Source organism: Meleagris gallopavo, chromosome 3 (assembly GCF_905368555.1).
Source record: "Meleagris gallopavo chromosome 3, MGAL_WU_HG_1.1, whole genome shotgun sequence".
Lineage (NCBI taxonomy): Eukaryota > Metazoa > Chordata > Aves > Galliformes > Phasianidae > Meleagris > Meleagris gallopavo.
In genome coordinates this window covers 61353606-61370200 of record NC_139406.1, presented here as the reverse complement: position 1 = coordinate 61370200, position 16595 = coordinate 61353606, and the positions used below count along the sequence as shown (strand labels likewise).

General features: G+C 37.4%; 1 protein-coding gene across 8 annotated transcripts in view; it reads right to left on the bottom strand.

The window, feature by feature from the left end:
• Nucleotides 1-16595, bottom strand: part of C3H8orf34 (chromosome 3 C8orf34 homolog) — a 284853-nt gene that overhangs the window by 248758 nt on the left and 19500 nt on the right. For all 8 annotated transcript variants that reach the window (XR_014882562.1, XR_014882563.1, XM_085221230.1 and 5 more), the window contains exons 2-3: nucleotides 2358-2505; nucleotides 1268-1399 (exon numbers count right to left, since the gene is read on the bottom strand). Coding sequence is in view for 6 of the 8 variants with exons in the window: in XM_085221230.1 (XP_085077356.1) it covers nucleotides 1268-1399; nucleotides 2358-2505 (280 nt within the window). In the remaining 2 variants the exon portion in view is untranslated. The remainder of the gene's footprint in view (nucleotides 1-1267; nucleotides 1400-2357; nucleotides 2506-16595) is intronic.

Sequence of the window (16595 nt, the reverse complement as noted above, 5' to 3'; positions counted from 1 at the left end):
CCCTGGGTTGCCTCACCTACAGGCTGGGAATCCTGCCCATGACAGGGTGTTGGAACTAGACAGTCTTTAAGGTCTCTTCCAATCCAAGTCATTCTATGATTATCATTTCATCAAGTTAGAAGTTCTAGATCATCTGAAAAAGACAGTCCTTAGACAAAAGTTCTGAAAGAGAATATCTTGATGGATTCCATTTAATTTTGGGTTGATTTTATTTGGGGACAGGAAAGGTATATTGTAAGGTGTGTTCTTGTAGGGAAAGTGAGGAGATGGCTGAGAGGTTTTTCGGTATTTTACACAAATCTGAAAGTAAATCTCTAGCTTTCAATAGGCCCCTATATTATTTCTTATTTAAAGTCCTTACTACCTCTTTGAAGAGGCTTTTGAAAAAAAAAAAAGCAAAAAACAACTTACAATGACACCAAAAAATGTCTTAAATTACAAGCTGAAGGCACACAGCAGGTGGGAAGTCTGGATAGAGTAATGAATTGCTGCTGAACATGTTTGCTTTCCACTGATCCGAGTGGTTGAAGGAGCACACAGTACTCACTAATTTTGGCATAAACCCAGAAAAAAAGGTCAGTATTAATTTGTTTGTTGGCAGAAAATAAGAGAAGCAAGATATCACAAGAAGGCACATTGCTGAAACTACCCTCTGCGATAGCACTTAAAATGTAGTTCAAATGCACAAGAAAATTAATGATGTGCTTAACATATTTAAAAAGTCACACATATATTTGCAGGGTAATTTAAAAAAATGACAGAAGAACACTCTTGGCCATTGCTTCTAGAAACTGTTGTTATCCTGCAAAGACTGCAGATTACGAGTGACTGTCCACTTCTTGAATATCTCTTTATCTTTGATTTTGACATTCTGTGGCCATTGGGATATTTTCCATGAAGTCCACTGAAATCTAGACTTCCACATCTTGCTCTTCAGAAGGAAATCAGCAAGCTTTCTATTACTAAATACATTTATCATCTGGGACACTTCATTAAACTCAAAGATACTTAAAAGCTTTGGACATTATAAATAAAAAACTATAAAAAGCTAGAATAAAATATAATTTTGAAGCTAGATGAAAATATAGGATATAATTATAAATTCATAATGCATACGACAGTGAAGCAAGATTCAAACTCTTCTAATATGTCTCTCTAGTCATTTCAACTTTCCTTTCTTAACCTAATGAAAAGAAAAACCTAATGAGATGAAACTCAGACTATGGGTTTAGAAATGTGCACAAGTTTATAATGTAGTGAACCTTACATGACTTGGACTCCGGTGACGGTGGAGAGATATTGGACACGGCAAGGTCACTCTTTGACTTTTTAGGCTTCTTTGCATTTACCTGCCAAGGCTTATCATAACTTCTGAAATCTCTCCTTGTTCCTTTATTTTCTGTTTGAAGAATAAAATCCAGTAATTATAATCTTCACAGGGTCATTTTTCAAAGACGTCATAAACAATTAATTCAGAAATTCCCAGTCTTATCAATGGAAATCACAGACAGCTCTTTTAGCACTACTTTTCCTGATTTTTGCTAAATTTCATATATTTTTTTATTTTTCCTAAACACTAAAACTGAGAAATTCCTTAACGTCCTTTTATTTCAAAACATACTTTTCTCTTTTTTTTAAATGAAGAGGTCATTAGCCTCTGTATCATAACATTTAACAATCTATGTCTAAAACATTAAAATTGATATAAATAGTTAATTTGTCAGGCAGTTGACTACAAACAACTGCTGGAGATCGCTTATAGTCTGAAAGAGATAATCAGTCAATTTCTACATGCAAAACCAACATTCTCAGAAATGCTTTGGAATCACAAATTATTATTATTATTTTAAATCTACAATCAGAAATTATCTGCAGTGGAGGTCACAAAGTTGTAATAGCATATTAAATGTTAGAATGATGGCTTCTTAAAAATGACTGTAGTAAAACAAAACAAAACAAAAAAATCCAACAAAACCCAACACCTCTCAGTATTAAAAGAGAGTTATAAACAAGATGGAGACCGAGTTTTTATACAGGTAAGTAGTGATAGGACAATGAGGAATGGTTTTAAACTAAAAGAGAAGCATTCAAGGCTAGCTTGGATGGACCTGATCCATTGGGTTTGGAACCGGATATTTGTTAAGGTCCCTTCCAATCCATGACGTTCTATGATTCATTCTATGATTCTATTAGCTCAGTCTATGCACATTAAATTCAGTTTCTCATGGACAAACAGGATTTGTACGCTCAAAACCACAGAGTAGCACTTCCACAGTAAGTACACGAGCATCCAAGAAACAACCCACAAAAACTGTGGGAAGATATTAGCATAGCCTTTCCCATCTTACAGAACATACCTGATGCTTCACTCTCTGCCCAAAGGGCAGCAGAGCCAGACAGTGTTCTCTGAAGCTGACCACGGTTCCCTTGTTTAGACTGGAGATGATCAATTAAAAATGGGATTGGCTGGTCAGGTGTCTCTGTTATCAGCTTGGTCATCAACTCCTTTAGAAAATTTAGAGAAAACAATAAAAAAAATAAAATTAGAGGAATATTGTACGTAATGTTATACTTAGCGACATAAAGAACCATTAATAAAAAGCTTCTTTTCAGCTTTTAAACAAACAGCTGGAAATACCCATCTTCAAACTAATACTATTATTTGCCCAAAGAAGTGTTAACATCTGAAATTATCTCCATCTTTTTTATCACTACTCATCTGATATAATTTACACAAAAGCAATTATGTTATTACACTGTTGCAGACATGGATACAAAACCCAATCTCCCATGTATTTATTGACACTTTCTTATTGTTGCTGTACACAGTGGCCTCAAATCACTGCACAAAGAGAAGCAGTCTCCTTATTGTTGAAGATCTCTCCTGGCTTCTTACATATAAGGAATTTTGAAGGAAGATGTGGTAATGTATTGGCTCGTATCTTGAGTGAAAATCAATTACTAGTGTGGGCCAATATATCATATCAACCTACAATAAAACCAGGACAAAAATAAAAATAAAAATAAAAATTAGGCTATTAAGAACAAAATGATCAAGTTACTAAGAGCATTACAAAGCTGCAACAGCTTGTCCAAAGAAGCTGTGGATGCTCCATCATTTGAAGAGTTTCAAGTTGAGTTGGATGGGGCTTAGAGAAAGCCAATCTCATGAAAGATCATCCTATTCACAGACTAGACAATCTTCAAGGATTTCTTACAACTCAAAATCATTCTGATTCTCTAATCTACCCTCAAGCACAAATCTTACCAGAACTTCCATACACTTAAGTCTCTATCTTTTTCACACATCACTTGATGAATAATTTTCTTCAAATACTAGTAGTTACTTGATATTAAAATCAGCTGTGTTGGAAGAAGACAGTTTAGAATGACTGCAACAAAAATGCCTATTAATCTTCAATTCTAATTCTAATACCTTAATAATGTACTTTAATGTTTCATTAGCCCTTAAGTGATCAGGTAGTTGGACTCAATACCATTTGTAAGTCACTTCCAACTGGACTATATTATTTTACTTACTTGTAAATAAAAGTAATAGTATGCAATACTTGGACTATAACTTACTGTGTTACAATGCTTTCTGTTTTTTTTTAATTCAAGTAGTGATATATAAATATATAGTAATATATATTATAAATAAATAAATATATAGTATAACTATATAAGTATATAAATAATGTATAAGTAAAAAATTAAAGAGAAACAAGCTTGCCATTTCAGAAAGAGAAATTAAGCTTCAGAAAACAAAACAGTGTGATTTACACCAACCATGCACAAGGAACAAAAACGTATAACCCCATCTAGACTATCTTTCACCAATGTAGGAAAATCCTTCTAACACACATCATATAAGAAAAATCCAGAAGTTGGAATAATTCATCTTTTTGTTGCTTAGCAACAGTAACAGCAAACCTTCTTTTTTTCCCTGTCAAAATGCAAAATTAGTGACAAGTGGAAAGATGCAATTTTGTGCTTGTAATGGACCACAATAGCAGTAGGAATTCCACTGCAGAGGATTCTATTACCAAAGAAAAAGTGTCAATCTGTAACTTGTAAGATGCAATTTAAATCATTTATTTGAATTATGGTCTGAAAAATTAATTTTTCTGTTGTAGACTAATAAAAACTAGATAAGAACTGAGAGACATGCATTGATACTACTAATTTTCTTTAGAGATGTGTGGGTGTTGGTAATACACTACAAAATTAAATATAGCTTGAGAAAAGATAAGGAGATCTATACATCAGTGTATGATCAAGGCTACTTGATTGTTGCTATCACTAACCTACTTTTTATAGGGGAAAAAAAAAAAAGGTCTTTTTTTTAAAAAAAAGCATTTAATAAATTAAAACTGAGATATACCAATGAAACTTAAAAACACAGTTGTACAGAAAGGTGATATGACATCAGCTACTACTCAGGACCAGTTTTTTATTCACTGTTATATTGAAAAAGGAACCTCAGTGACCTACAGATCAATGGTGTCCCAGAGCATCATCAGCTAATCAGTGCCATTCTGCGACAGCAAACTTGATAAGATTAAAAGACCTTTAGGTAGAGGTTATTTTTATCTAGCTGGAGTCACAAATTAATGGAGCCAATATTGTACACACGAAGGAAAGATAAGTTTTTTCTTTATGAGGAATTCTCATAAAATGAAATTAGGATACAATTCTAAAACATTACTGCTACTTTACGTGGTGTCAAAGCGCCTACCTCCACTCACCCAGGCTCCAACCTATGCTGTTGATGCCCATGACAATTGTAAAGATGAGACTCCTGTCTTCCCTAGCAAGTAGGCAGTTCACAGGAAATAGGTTATTCGCCTGTCTTTGGTTGTTTGGTTAGGACACAGCAGGGAGGGAAAGCAAAAACTTAACAAAGGCAATAACTGTACTTGGCACTCCGCTCACGTTTTAGGTAAAAACCCTGTTTTTTCTCCAGTTAAGCGTATACTGTAGTTAAGGAATGCCTACTGTAAAGACATTTCTCACTACAGCACCATTTCTTATTAAAAGAGAAACGGTCTTAAACTTCCATTTGAACTATCCGAAGCTCACTTGATGCTCTCATTTTTTGCTCAGCCTAATAGACAGCAGGATAAACGTACTCCATAGTACTCTAAAATATATTCTTACAAGTTTGAAATAGTTCAAAAATAATGTCAGAGATGGCAAAGGTATTAAATGAAAAACTGAAATGTACAAGTTACAAAAATAAAACTCCTTCCTGGATAGCAGCAGTCTGATCTGACTCACAATATGTTAAGTAGAGAAGTTTTCACCAAAAAAATAAGAAAACAGACCAACTATTCTCAATGAAGCCGCCTCTGCACTAACAGTAGAATAAAAATAACACAAGATAACTAAAGCTGGGATTCATTTCTTATGAAAAATTCAAGAGAGAAGTTTTGACTATGCATGAAAAAAGCACTGCAAAATGTTTACATGCCTCTAAAAATATTAATTACGTTTTTTGCCCTTTTTCCCAATTTCACCTAATTCAAAAAACAAAGGTGTTGCCTGTCTTTACAGTATGTTTTTCCATGTACATTGTATCTTAATGATAGTGAATAAAAAGTCATGACAGACTGAGTCTCCAGGATGCCAGATGAACTCATCACACATAATCTTTTCCTCCTATCTTATTTCCACTGCTACAACTTCTCACTCCGTGTCCTTTCCTCCATCCTTTTGCCTTCTCTATCAGTGGCAGTCCCTCAGACTTCCCCCTCCAGCTGCCTAACAGGTGAAGAAGCATGTCCAAAGGTCAGTACATATTAATTCCCTTTGCAGTCATGAGAGATGCACAGAAAAGAGGTGAAAGGGAACTTGCAAGACTACTACAGACCCCCCAACAAGGCTGGTGAAGGACTCGGACAATATGCCCTATGAGGAGAGACTGAAGGAACTGGAGCTGTTCAGTGTGGGGAAAAGGAGTCTGAGGGGAGACCTTATTGCTCTTTTCCAATATCTGAAAGTTGCTGACAGTGAGAGCAGGGTTGGTCTCTTCTCACTGGTGACAGGTGACAGGACAAGGGGAAATAGCCTGCAGTTGCACCAGAATAAGTTTAGGTTGGATATCAGGAAAAACTTCTTTACAGAAAGGCTTGTTAAACATTGGAATAGGCTCCCCAGGGAGATGGTTGAGTCACCATCCCTGGATGTGTTAAAAAACCATTTGGATGTGGTGCTCAGGGACACGATTTAGCAGAGGGTTGTTAGAGTTAGGGTATGGTTAGGTTGTGGTTGGACTTGATTATCTTTAAGGTCTTTTCCAACCTGAGCAATTCTATGATTCTAACACTTGGGTAAATAAGTTCATTTCTACTGCTTTCTCACTGAATTGCTCCAAGTTAGGTTCTGTCCCACCCATAAGTGGGACACCCTGAGTGAAGGGGGGAAGGAAAAAAAAAAAAGGGGGGGGGGAAGAGGGGCAGAAAGGTGAAATAAGCTCCAGTATAATTCACATTATCATTAATTTTACTAAACTACATTGCTAGACTGTTTTAAAAAGTTATCAATGTTTCCAAAACAAAGATTCATGCACACATTAATAATAGCATGAAAGATCCTGGGAAGGGAGGAGCAGTGCAGGAGGGGGTCACCTGAAAAAAAACACACCTGTATGTCAGGACATAACTAGTGACTGAATGTATTAATTCTTTACAAAGAGAATAATTGTTCACTGTTGTGCTGTCTTGAGGTCCTCTACTTGTTATTCAACGTAGTCTCAAAATTCAATTTCCCTGTGACTGTCCATGCACTTAATACAAATTGAAGCCTTCATAGTCTATTAATCACAGCCCCAATTACAGAAAAGCTCTAATTAGCTGTGTCTAAACGTACCTACCAGGTTATAAAGTTAATTAAGAAACATTCCATTTTACCCTGTAATTGATAACAGTAAGTAGACAACAATCACAGGTTTTAACTATATAGACACCTACAGAGTATGGTAGAGCATGCACAGATTTTGGCAGTACTAAGTTCTCACTTCATGTTTTAAATCAAATGCTTAAAGTTGGCAGAGTAAATTACCCTCAAAAGATGTCTGTTCTCTCTCTTCTGACCAAATAAAAAGACAAGAAGGCTCAGCTTAAAATACAAGGTTTGGAGAGTATTCAGTTCAAAATTAAATAATTACATTATTAATTAAATACAGTAGTATTCACACAGTTGTCAGTCATTGAAGAAGCCAAGAGAGTCCAGAGAGCTGCTCAGCTAACCAGGCAGCGTATGTCCACTTACGATAAGAATTGCTCTTCAGGCTCCACTGCCTATTGACTGCATTGCCCACAACAGAGCTCAGACACCTAAAAGACAGGCAGATATCTGTATGTAGATTTGGAAGCCACTTCATTCGGCTGTAAGTGAACACAAACTCTAAAACCAAGTGAAAACCTAATTTTAATAGAGGCTTTTAGTGATCGACGCATTTGTTCCCTAAAATCTCTTTCTGATTTGTGCACTAATAACCGGAGAAAGGTTTTTCCAGGATATTTACTTGGAACTGATTTTAAAAATCTTCAACCAGTTCTTTCTGTATCCAAATGCGACTCATTTTGGCCACTTCAGTCCTAGGTATGTTCAATGTCACAAAATTGCATTACACACTATGGCACACGATGAAATACAATAGAACAGAAAGTGTTACGCTGGTATCATAGCCCTCAACTGGTACAAACAAATTTTCCCTGAAGGTGTTACTGGGAAGGAAAACTGCAATATGGACAAGTGAAGCAGCTAACATTCTCAGACTTCAGATGTCTTGGACAGCCTTGGACTTAGATATCTATATCTCAAGCTGCTTTTTTCATCTCTCAAATCAAGTCCTGATACACAAATTTGTTAAAGTATTAGTTCAATATAATGAGGAAAAGAAGAGAGATTCAGAAAACAAACATCACCAAATAACTAAAAGTCGTCCTTAGACACACAACTATTAGTTACCTTTACCAATTCAATACTAAACGATCAATTTCTGGGACTGTTACTAATCATACCTATGGAGAGCCTCTGGAGAGCAAAACAGAGAGAACATATTGTATCCACTACAAACCCACTGCAAATCATGCAGTCAGTTCCTTGAGTTGGATGAACCAGTGCTGTCTGATACAAATCCAACTCATGCACATAATGACCAATAAAATATGCATCACTGATCCTACCGATGCAGAAACAAAAACCTTTAGCATATATGAGCTCTGGTAGACAATTCTGAAGTTCCACTGAGTAACCTCATAATAGTTTACCAAAACCACTGCAAATGTGCATGTGCAGTATCTATCTGAAATTCTTACTATATTTTTCCCTTTGAGAGTTTCTTTCTACTTATCTTATTCTTCACATTTCAAATATCTTTGTCCCTAATCAACACTATCACTTTCAACCCCACAAAATAGCTTCAAATACCTTTACTCTGGCTTTATTTCTGAAAGTTTCCCTTCCTTTCAATCACTCTAGACAAGAATGCTGTTTACAGGGAGGTAACCAGCATCAGGTTACTCCAAAACATTGACTACTTCACAGCAGCAGAATGAAAGGTAAAGGTATTACCTCTCACATGCCACGTGCCAACAGTGCCACTTTTTCTCTCCCAGTTTTCAATCACAACAATTTTCAATAGTAGCTTATATTTCTTTCCACAGCCCTCTATCTCTGCATAACAATCTCACACTTGTGGAAGCCTACCGTATCATTATCTGGACTCAACGAGGATTTATCAAACAAGAGTAGTTCCTATTACAGTAGACATACTGTTAGGTTTATCTCAAGTGTAATTCAGAAATATTCATCACTTTCCACCCACTCTATCAATCAGACAAAACACTTCATGATTCAACCAAGAGAAAATAAAAACTCCTGGTCGTCTGAAAGATTTGAAGGATGTGTATTGAGAGGAACACACAGATCAGGGCTAGGAAAGAGTACCACAACCTGGGCTGATTTCCTTAAATTAAAGCATTAATTAAAACTGACTGCACATTCCTGCCCGTCGTAACACTCAGTAAGTCATAGTTGACTTTCTCCGATCAACTGAAGTAATCTTAATCCAATTTCAACGAGTAAGGTGAAGTTATTTCTTCCTTAGTGTGCAATGATTCTGTAACTGTTAAAAAATTATATCATATTTCCAGCTAAAACGTCACTGACAGTTCACACCTACCTAGATTTTTTTTAATTTTTTTTTATTATTATTATCTTTTGAGGGAGGGTGATACTAGGAATTAAAACACTAGATATTTTCATGGCTGCCTCAGGTCAAACCCCATACAGAAAATAAGCATCCAGTACCACTTACTCATTCCCTTACTGAATGGTGGAGAGAACTGGAAGAACAAAAGCAAGAAAAACTTGTGGGTCAAGATAAAGATTGTTTATCCCTTAGCTTCTACTGCTGAGCATGACATTATACATTGTGGAATATCCCCTTAGCCAGCTCAGGTCAGCTGTTCTTACAGTGTTCTTTCCCAGTTTCTTACCTACTCCATCTCATACACTGAGGGGGCAGAGCAGGGAGCAGAGACAGCCCTAATGCTGTGCCAGCACCAGTCAGCAACTGCTACAGCATCAACGTGCTACAACCACTCCTCAGTCAGAAGTCTAAAACAGAGCACCACATGGTTTGCTGTGAAGAAAATCAACTCCATCCCAGCCAGGCCCAGTACAGTTCCACACAGTAATGGTTATTAAGAGTTTATAACTGAAGATTAGATAAAGGCAGTAGTTGAAAAAAATAATAATAATAATGGTACATTAAGAGACTGAATTGGAAAAGGATTTAGGCTTAGATCGTTTTGATGCATGGGAAGTAAATAACTATAAAGTCAGGTGCATACATAAAATGCCTTCAAGAATTAGATCAGTGCTTTAGGACTGAAGAATTTTAAGCATTTCCTACCTTCCAGAAGCCTACCCCCCAAACGTAGGTCTGTTTTAGAATTTATCTATACAAACATTTTGAAAATCAATAAAGTAATGCAACTACAAACCACACGTTGGCTGCTTTTCTCTTTTTATTTTGTTTTGGTTTTGTTTTAAACTGTACTACTTATCCTAGTAAAGTTTAAAAAATGCAAATGTATGTTTTGAAATTAAATCACACATTGGATATGCCGCTGATAAATTATCAAAGAAAAAAAATCATCAGAAACACATGCATCCCATTTATCACTTCTAATGCAATTTTCTGGTTCTTATTTTCAATATTCAGGGGAATTAAACTGATTGACACCAGTGCTTAAAGAAAATTAGTATGCAGGACATGACTTAATACTTTTTTCAGTGAGAATCTCATTATAATGTCTACTCACAATACCAGAAATATGACATTGACAAACTTGGTCTAAAAATTAAGAGTTCTAATTTCACATTATTTAAAATCCCAGTTCTCAATACAGCTACTCTTAAATTTTTCTGGCAGAAGCACTACCGAAGTCCAGAGTCGGGCAACAGCATAAAGCTAGTAAAAGTCATACCCAAGCTTCTGGGCAAGGCACATACCAATCCCATTCAATGCCCAAACTATGTGAGAGGTAAATTGACTTGTTTCCTACATTAAAATGTTTTCCCAATATGAAAGCCCCTGTAATATGATACACCCTCTTTGCAATGGGGTGGGGGCTGGAAGAGCTCCAGGTACTTTCTTTGCTCTGTGAACAACTGTTTACATGGGTTGACAGCAATAAGACAAGGGAGAATGGTCCACAAAAGCACCACAATGATCATCGAGTTTCAATCCCCCTGCTATGTTCAGGGTCACCAACCACCAGAACAGGCTGCCCAGAGCCACATCCAGCCTGGCCTTGAACCCCTCCAGGGATGGGACATCCACAACCTCCTTGGGCAACCAGTTCCTGTGTGTCAACACCTTCTGAGTGAAGAACTTCCACCTAATATCTAACCTAAATGTCCCTTGTCTCAATTTAAAACCATTGCCCCTTGTCCTATCACTACCCACTCTCGTAAACAGCCATTCTCCCTCCTGTTTATACGCTCCCTTCAAGTATTGAAGTATATATCCTCTCCAGCGTATATTCATGAATGTATTCATAATATGCAATCCAAATCCCACATAAAACATACAAGAATAATTCCTTCTGTTCGTCGATGACATTTATTTGCTGTAAAATTACTTTGACACATATTTGATATTACAGGCTGCGATGTATCTTAGAGTAACAAACGTGTACATGAATTTTCCATGTAAGCCAGTCAAGTCAATATTCTTTACACATTTAAAAAAATATGGCTTTTCATATATGTGAAATATTGGCCTTCAAAATGAACAAGCTAAATTTTCTCCACTTCATATTTCATCTTAAAAACTTGTTAAAATTTTGCTAGCTGTATAACAAAACTGGTGATGAACAGTCACATCAGAAAGGCCTGATATTTTACTTGGACCATTTCCTTCGTGGATAACGGTACTAGAGTAAAGAAAAAGTGACAATGTAACATTTATGACATTTACATATCATCTGTTCGTACTGAAAATTTAGCTTAAAAAGAGATTTTCTGTGAGTTTTGCTTAGTTTTTTTTATCATTTTTATTTTAAAAGCTACTAACTGTATGCAAACCCTCAGCACTTAAGGCAGAACACCAGCACTGGGTAGAACCCTTCCACTCTTCCAAACAAAGATTTCCTGAATAAATTACTGTATGTTAATGGCACGTACCACCAGGGGAATATCTCACTGGAAATTGTTTTGCAGTCACCCATCCAGCAATGAAGAAGGAAAGAAAAAACACACAGGATTATTGGGTGAGTTCTGGACATGTGTATCAGAACCCTAGGCCCTGCACTCAGCTTGGTCATCCATACCATAGAAGGTACACAACAAACCACCTAATGCTTGTTTATCCAAATAATTTACTACCAGCAGGCATGAGGAAGATTTCTGTGGCAGATGTCATAAATGAATGAAGGAGGAAAAAAACAAACAGAAAATGAAATCAGTAATAATGTACCTAGCATAAATATATATACATGAATATAAATAATTGGAAATGAAAGAAAAAAAATCTAAACTGCAGGGTCACATACCTAAAGCTCTAATACATTGAATCTTGCCTGCCAGCCATCTCTCATATATGCAGATATTTCCACTTTTAAGTAAGCATAAATTTGAACAAAGACAACATATTCCTTACGGAAGAGGATCAGTCAGGAAATACTTAAGCAAACTGAGCATTCCTAAATCCATGGGCCCTGGAGAGATGCACCTACAAGTGCTGTGGGAGCTGGCTGATGTGACTGGGTAGACACTCTACATAACACGTACTCAACTGTATCAGCTGCGAGGAGTGCACAAAAGCTAGAGGAAGGAAAACTGTTGGTCATATCTTCAAGAAGGAGGACCCAGGGAACTTGTTCTTCAGCTTCACCCCTCCCTAACAAGGTAAGGAAATAACTAATCCTAAAATTCATTTCCAGGTACATGAAAGAGAATAATCCAGAATAGTTAACATGAATTCAGTCAAGAGAAAGTCATGCCTGACCAACCCAATAAGTTTTTATAATGAAATGACCAGCTTGATAGATGAGCAGAGACAAGTGGATATTGTCTTCCTGGACTTCAGTAAGGTCTTTGACTTTGTCCTCCATAAGACTATCAGAAAGAAGCTGAAGTATGAGCTAGATGAACAGACAGTAAGGTAGATCAAAAACCAGCTGAACAGACAAGCCTAGAGGGTCATAGTTTGTAGTGGAAAGTCCAGTTGGAGGCCAGTAATAAGCATAGTACCCCAGGGATCAGTACTAGATCCAGTCTCATTTAACATCTGAACAGTCTGGACAATGGGGCAGATCGTAGTCTCAATATGTGGATTTGTGGATGATTTGTGGATGATGTGAAACTAAGGGGAGTGGTTAGTTTACCAAATGACCATGCTATCATCCAGAGCGATCTTGACAGGTTGGGTTGACAAGGATTTTAAGAACATCAAGAAGGAGAAAAAGTTCTGCAACTACGGAGGAACCCAGCTGGAAAGCTGTTCTGCGTAAAAAGACCTGGAAGTCTTGGTAGACAGCAGGTTAAACAGGTATCAGCAGTATGATCTTGCTGTTACAAAGGCTGAATGTACTCTTGGCTGCATTAGGCAAGGTATCACCAGCAGGTTGAGGGAGGTGATCTTTCCCCTCTACTGAGCATTGGTGAGACCATGCCTGGAGTGATGTGTCCAGTTCTGGCCACCCCAGTACAAGAGAGACATGGACACACTAGGAAGAATCCAGCAAAGGGCCACAGAAATGACAGAGGGACAGGAGCACCTCTCCTACAAGAAAAAGCTGAGAGAGCTAGTTCTGCTCAGTGTGTAGAAAAGGAAGCTCAAGGGGACCTCATACACATTTGAAGGGAGAATGTCAAGAAAACAGAGCCAGGCTCTTTGCCCCATCAGAGAAGGGCTTTTTACAAGAGCGTGTAGCAGTAGTACAAGGAACTTGTACAAGAACTTGCAGGTCTAGAAAAATAAATTATGGTTTGATAGAATGCTCAAATTTCAGTGTTCCATTTCAGACCTCTTGGGCCATCTTGAGGATGTCACCCAATTCACGCTTTCAACAAAAGTTGAAATCACATCAATTGCAGTAATTAGGTGGTGCCTTTAATATATAATGTTTTGAAATTATTCATTAAACCAATCATACACTGCCTATAAATTTAAAATTAAAAATAATGTTTGTTCACTTACATATCCACTTTATTTAATCAGTGTGCTTATATAAATTTCAGAAGCTTAAGCACAACCTAATGGGTAATTTTTATCTAATGGGTTTGGATTTATTTTTTTTTTTGGAGCATAGTTTATTAGAGAGTGAGTTAATCTTTTTAATTTTCAGTTCAATCATTTAAAATTAAAGTTTTTATTACCAGATTTCAAATAACAATTTTAAGACTTCCGGGCTTATACATGATTGTACTAGGAACACTATGGATCAATAAAAGATTACAGAATCAAAACAAAGAGTAAAGAAAAACTTAGCTATCCAAAGCTAAAATTGGATCTTGACAATTTCTGTGGTATACTGATAACATTAGTATGACTTGAAAATACTCCAGGTACATAAACTGTAAGTGAACCTTTGTAATCTGATGTACCTTTGGAATACACTTATTTTATCCAAACACTTCAGGATCAAACAAAGCCAATCACAGGGAAGTGACCAGAATCCAAGATTGCTTTTTCAAGGTAGGTGCCTGAATAACTATGCTACAGTCTGCCAACACTCTCCTGCAAGGAGATTCAAGTCTGATCTACAGGCTGAACAGGACACTGAATACAGGATCTCACAGTCTCCAAGCAAGTGAAAAACAGAAGGATCCTCTGACCACTTCTGACTGCCTTGTAAACTCAAAAAGCAAGCACTGATCAGCATTTCTTTTAAATGACAGCAGATCCTAATCTTCTAAAGAGTGCTTTGAAAATAAATAAAAAATATTTTAAAGGAAATCCACATAAAAACACAAACCCTAAGTAAAAAGCTTTTTTTGCCTTCCTAGAAAGCTTCAACTCATGCTTTCACACAAATACAATGGCACAGGGCAGAATGCTATGAATTATAATGAAAATAAAAACTGTGAATAGATAGCGTGGATTATAGGTGGAAAGTACCTTTGAGTTTTAGATTAGCAAGAACAAAGCCTGTACTTGGCCTGCATACAAAGTTGTGGCAAGCAGCCTCAGATGTAGGAAGGAGAGGTGATAAAGTGTAGAGCATTGATGTGGCAATGTTTTGGAGGCAGGGTGGGCTGCAGAGGTCCCTCCCACAAACACAGCCCAGCACTGCCCCATGTTAGAGAAGAGCCAGCTCTAGCTGCTCCAAAAGGGACCTTCTGTTGCCAGACGTGAGCCATAAGTGATTCTGGGTGTGCTCTGTGAGAGAAACAGCCCTGCAGCCATCAAGGGCAGTACAGAAGGAGGGCAGGAGGCGGTCCAGAGGTGGAGTAGAAGTTCCCTGCAGCTCAGGAGAGGCCTGCTGTGAAGCAGAGCTCCACACGAAGCCATGGAGGAGCCCATGGGGCAGCAGTGGACGTGGCTGAAGAAGCCACAGCTCATGAAGAACTCCCACAGGAGCAGGTCCCAGGATGGTGCTGCAGCAGAGAGGAGCCCACAGGAGGACTGGTGGAGCTGCTATCCATGGAGACCCACACAGCCCTGAAAGGTGGGCCCTGTGGTATGGACTCATGTTGGAGCAGTGCTTGGAGAGCTGCAGCCTGTGGAAAGCCCACGTGAGATCAGCTGGGAAAGGATGGCATCCCGTGGGAGGGACCCATATGGAGCAGGAGCAGAGAGTGACTGTGGAGAAGCAGCAGAGACAAAATATTATGGATATATCCCCAATCCCCTGCACTGCTCAGGGAGAGAAGGTAGAAGAGAGTAGATGGGTGGAAGGTTTTTTTTTGTTTGTTTGTGTTTAGTTCTCACTGCTCTATTCTGTTTGTGGAGTTTCCAGATCATCATACAAGTACTAGCAACATAGCACTAGGGTCTAACAATGCCACCGACAGGATGCCATAGACATTTCTCCATTTTGTTATTAAAAACACATCCTTTTTTGGATGACACCCTCCATGACTGTTGCATTGCTGTCTTTCTCAAGACCTGTTTGAAATAACATAACTGCAATCACAGAAGCATGGACGCTACAGCATATTTTTAAGTTAGTGCCACTCGCACAAAAAAGGTTGCATTGCATTCAGACATTAAAGCCTTATTTTCAGTGGAGCTCTGACCTGATGATAATTCCAAAATAAGAACTTTGCCTCTGGAAACTGCCAACTGAATGTTTTCCACATGTGTTCTACAAGTACCACTGCATTTATACAACATCTACTTTACTCAAGGTGTATAAAAAGATAAATACAAAATAATGCTTGAATTCTGCTTTCCAGTTGTATAGCCAGAGTTATCAGCTATTTCTATGCATTAAAACAATTTTATTTTTGATCTTGACCAAAAATATTTAAGTAATTCACAGAGAAGTCTGAGTAATAGCCAACAAGTATGGCAGCACAAGATAGAGAATGGGACTTACTAGGGTCCTGGATTAGGAATTCCAACACAGATGTGATCATCCCAAATTTTGCCGTCAACGTAGCTTAACCCCAATGGTAACAGATGCTCCATGCTGCTCAGAACTTCCTTAAATTATGTTATGAGGAGTATTACCAACTCTTGTTGGTTATTGTTGGTAATACTCAGTCCAATTACAAGTTTTGTTTATAGACTTTGAATAGATGAATATCTATTCAAGACATGCATCTTAATTTCCTTTTATTTACCTGAGAGAGATTGACTTGGTCTCATAAGACTTCATACCAATATTGGAATCAGTTTTTTAAATAGAACTAAATGCTTATTACGTGCCAATACAACGGAGATGTCTGAACTGGAAAGGTCAGAATTTGTTGCCATAGAAGAATCTGGAAATTCAGTCTCATCACAGCAGAACACAGACGTTTCCTTTACACATCTGCAGAATTTATGCACTGTACATGGGGCTGAAGCTTCTTAAATAAGGCTAATGAGTAATGACAAGGATATTTTAATATCACATGTTAAAAAT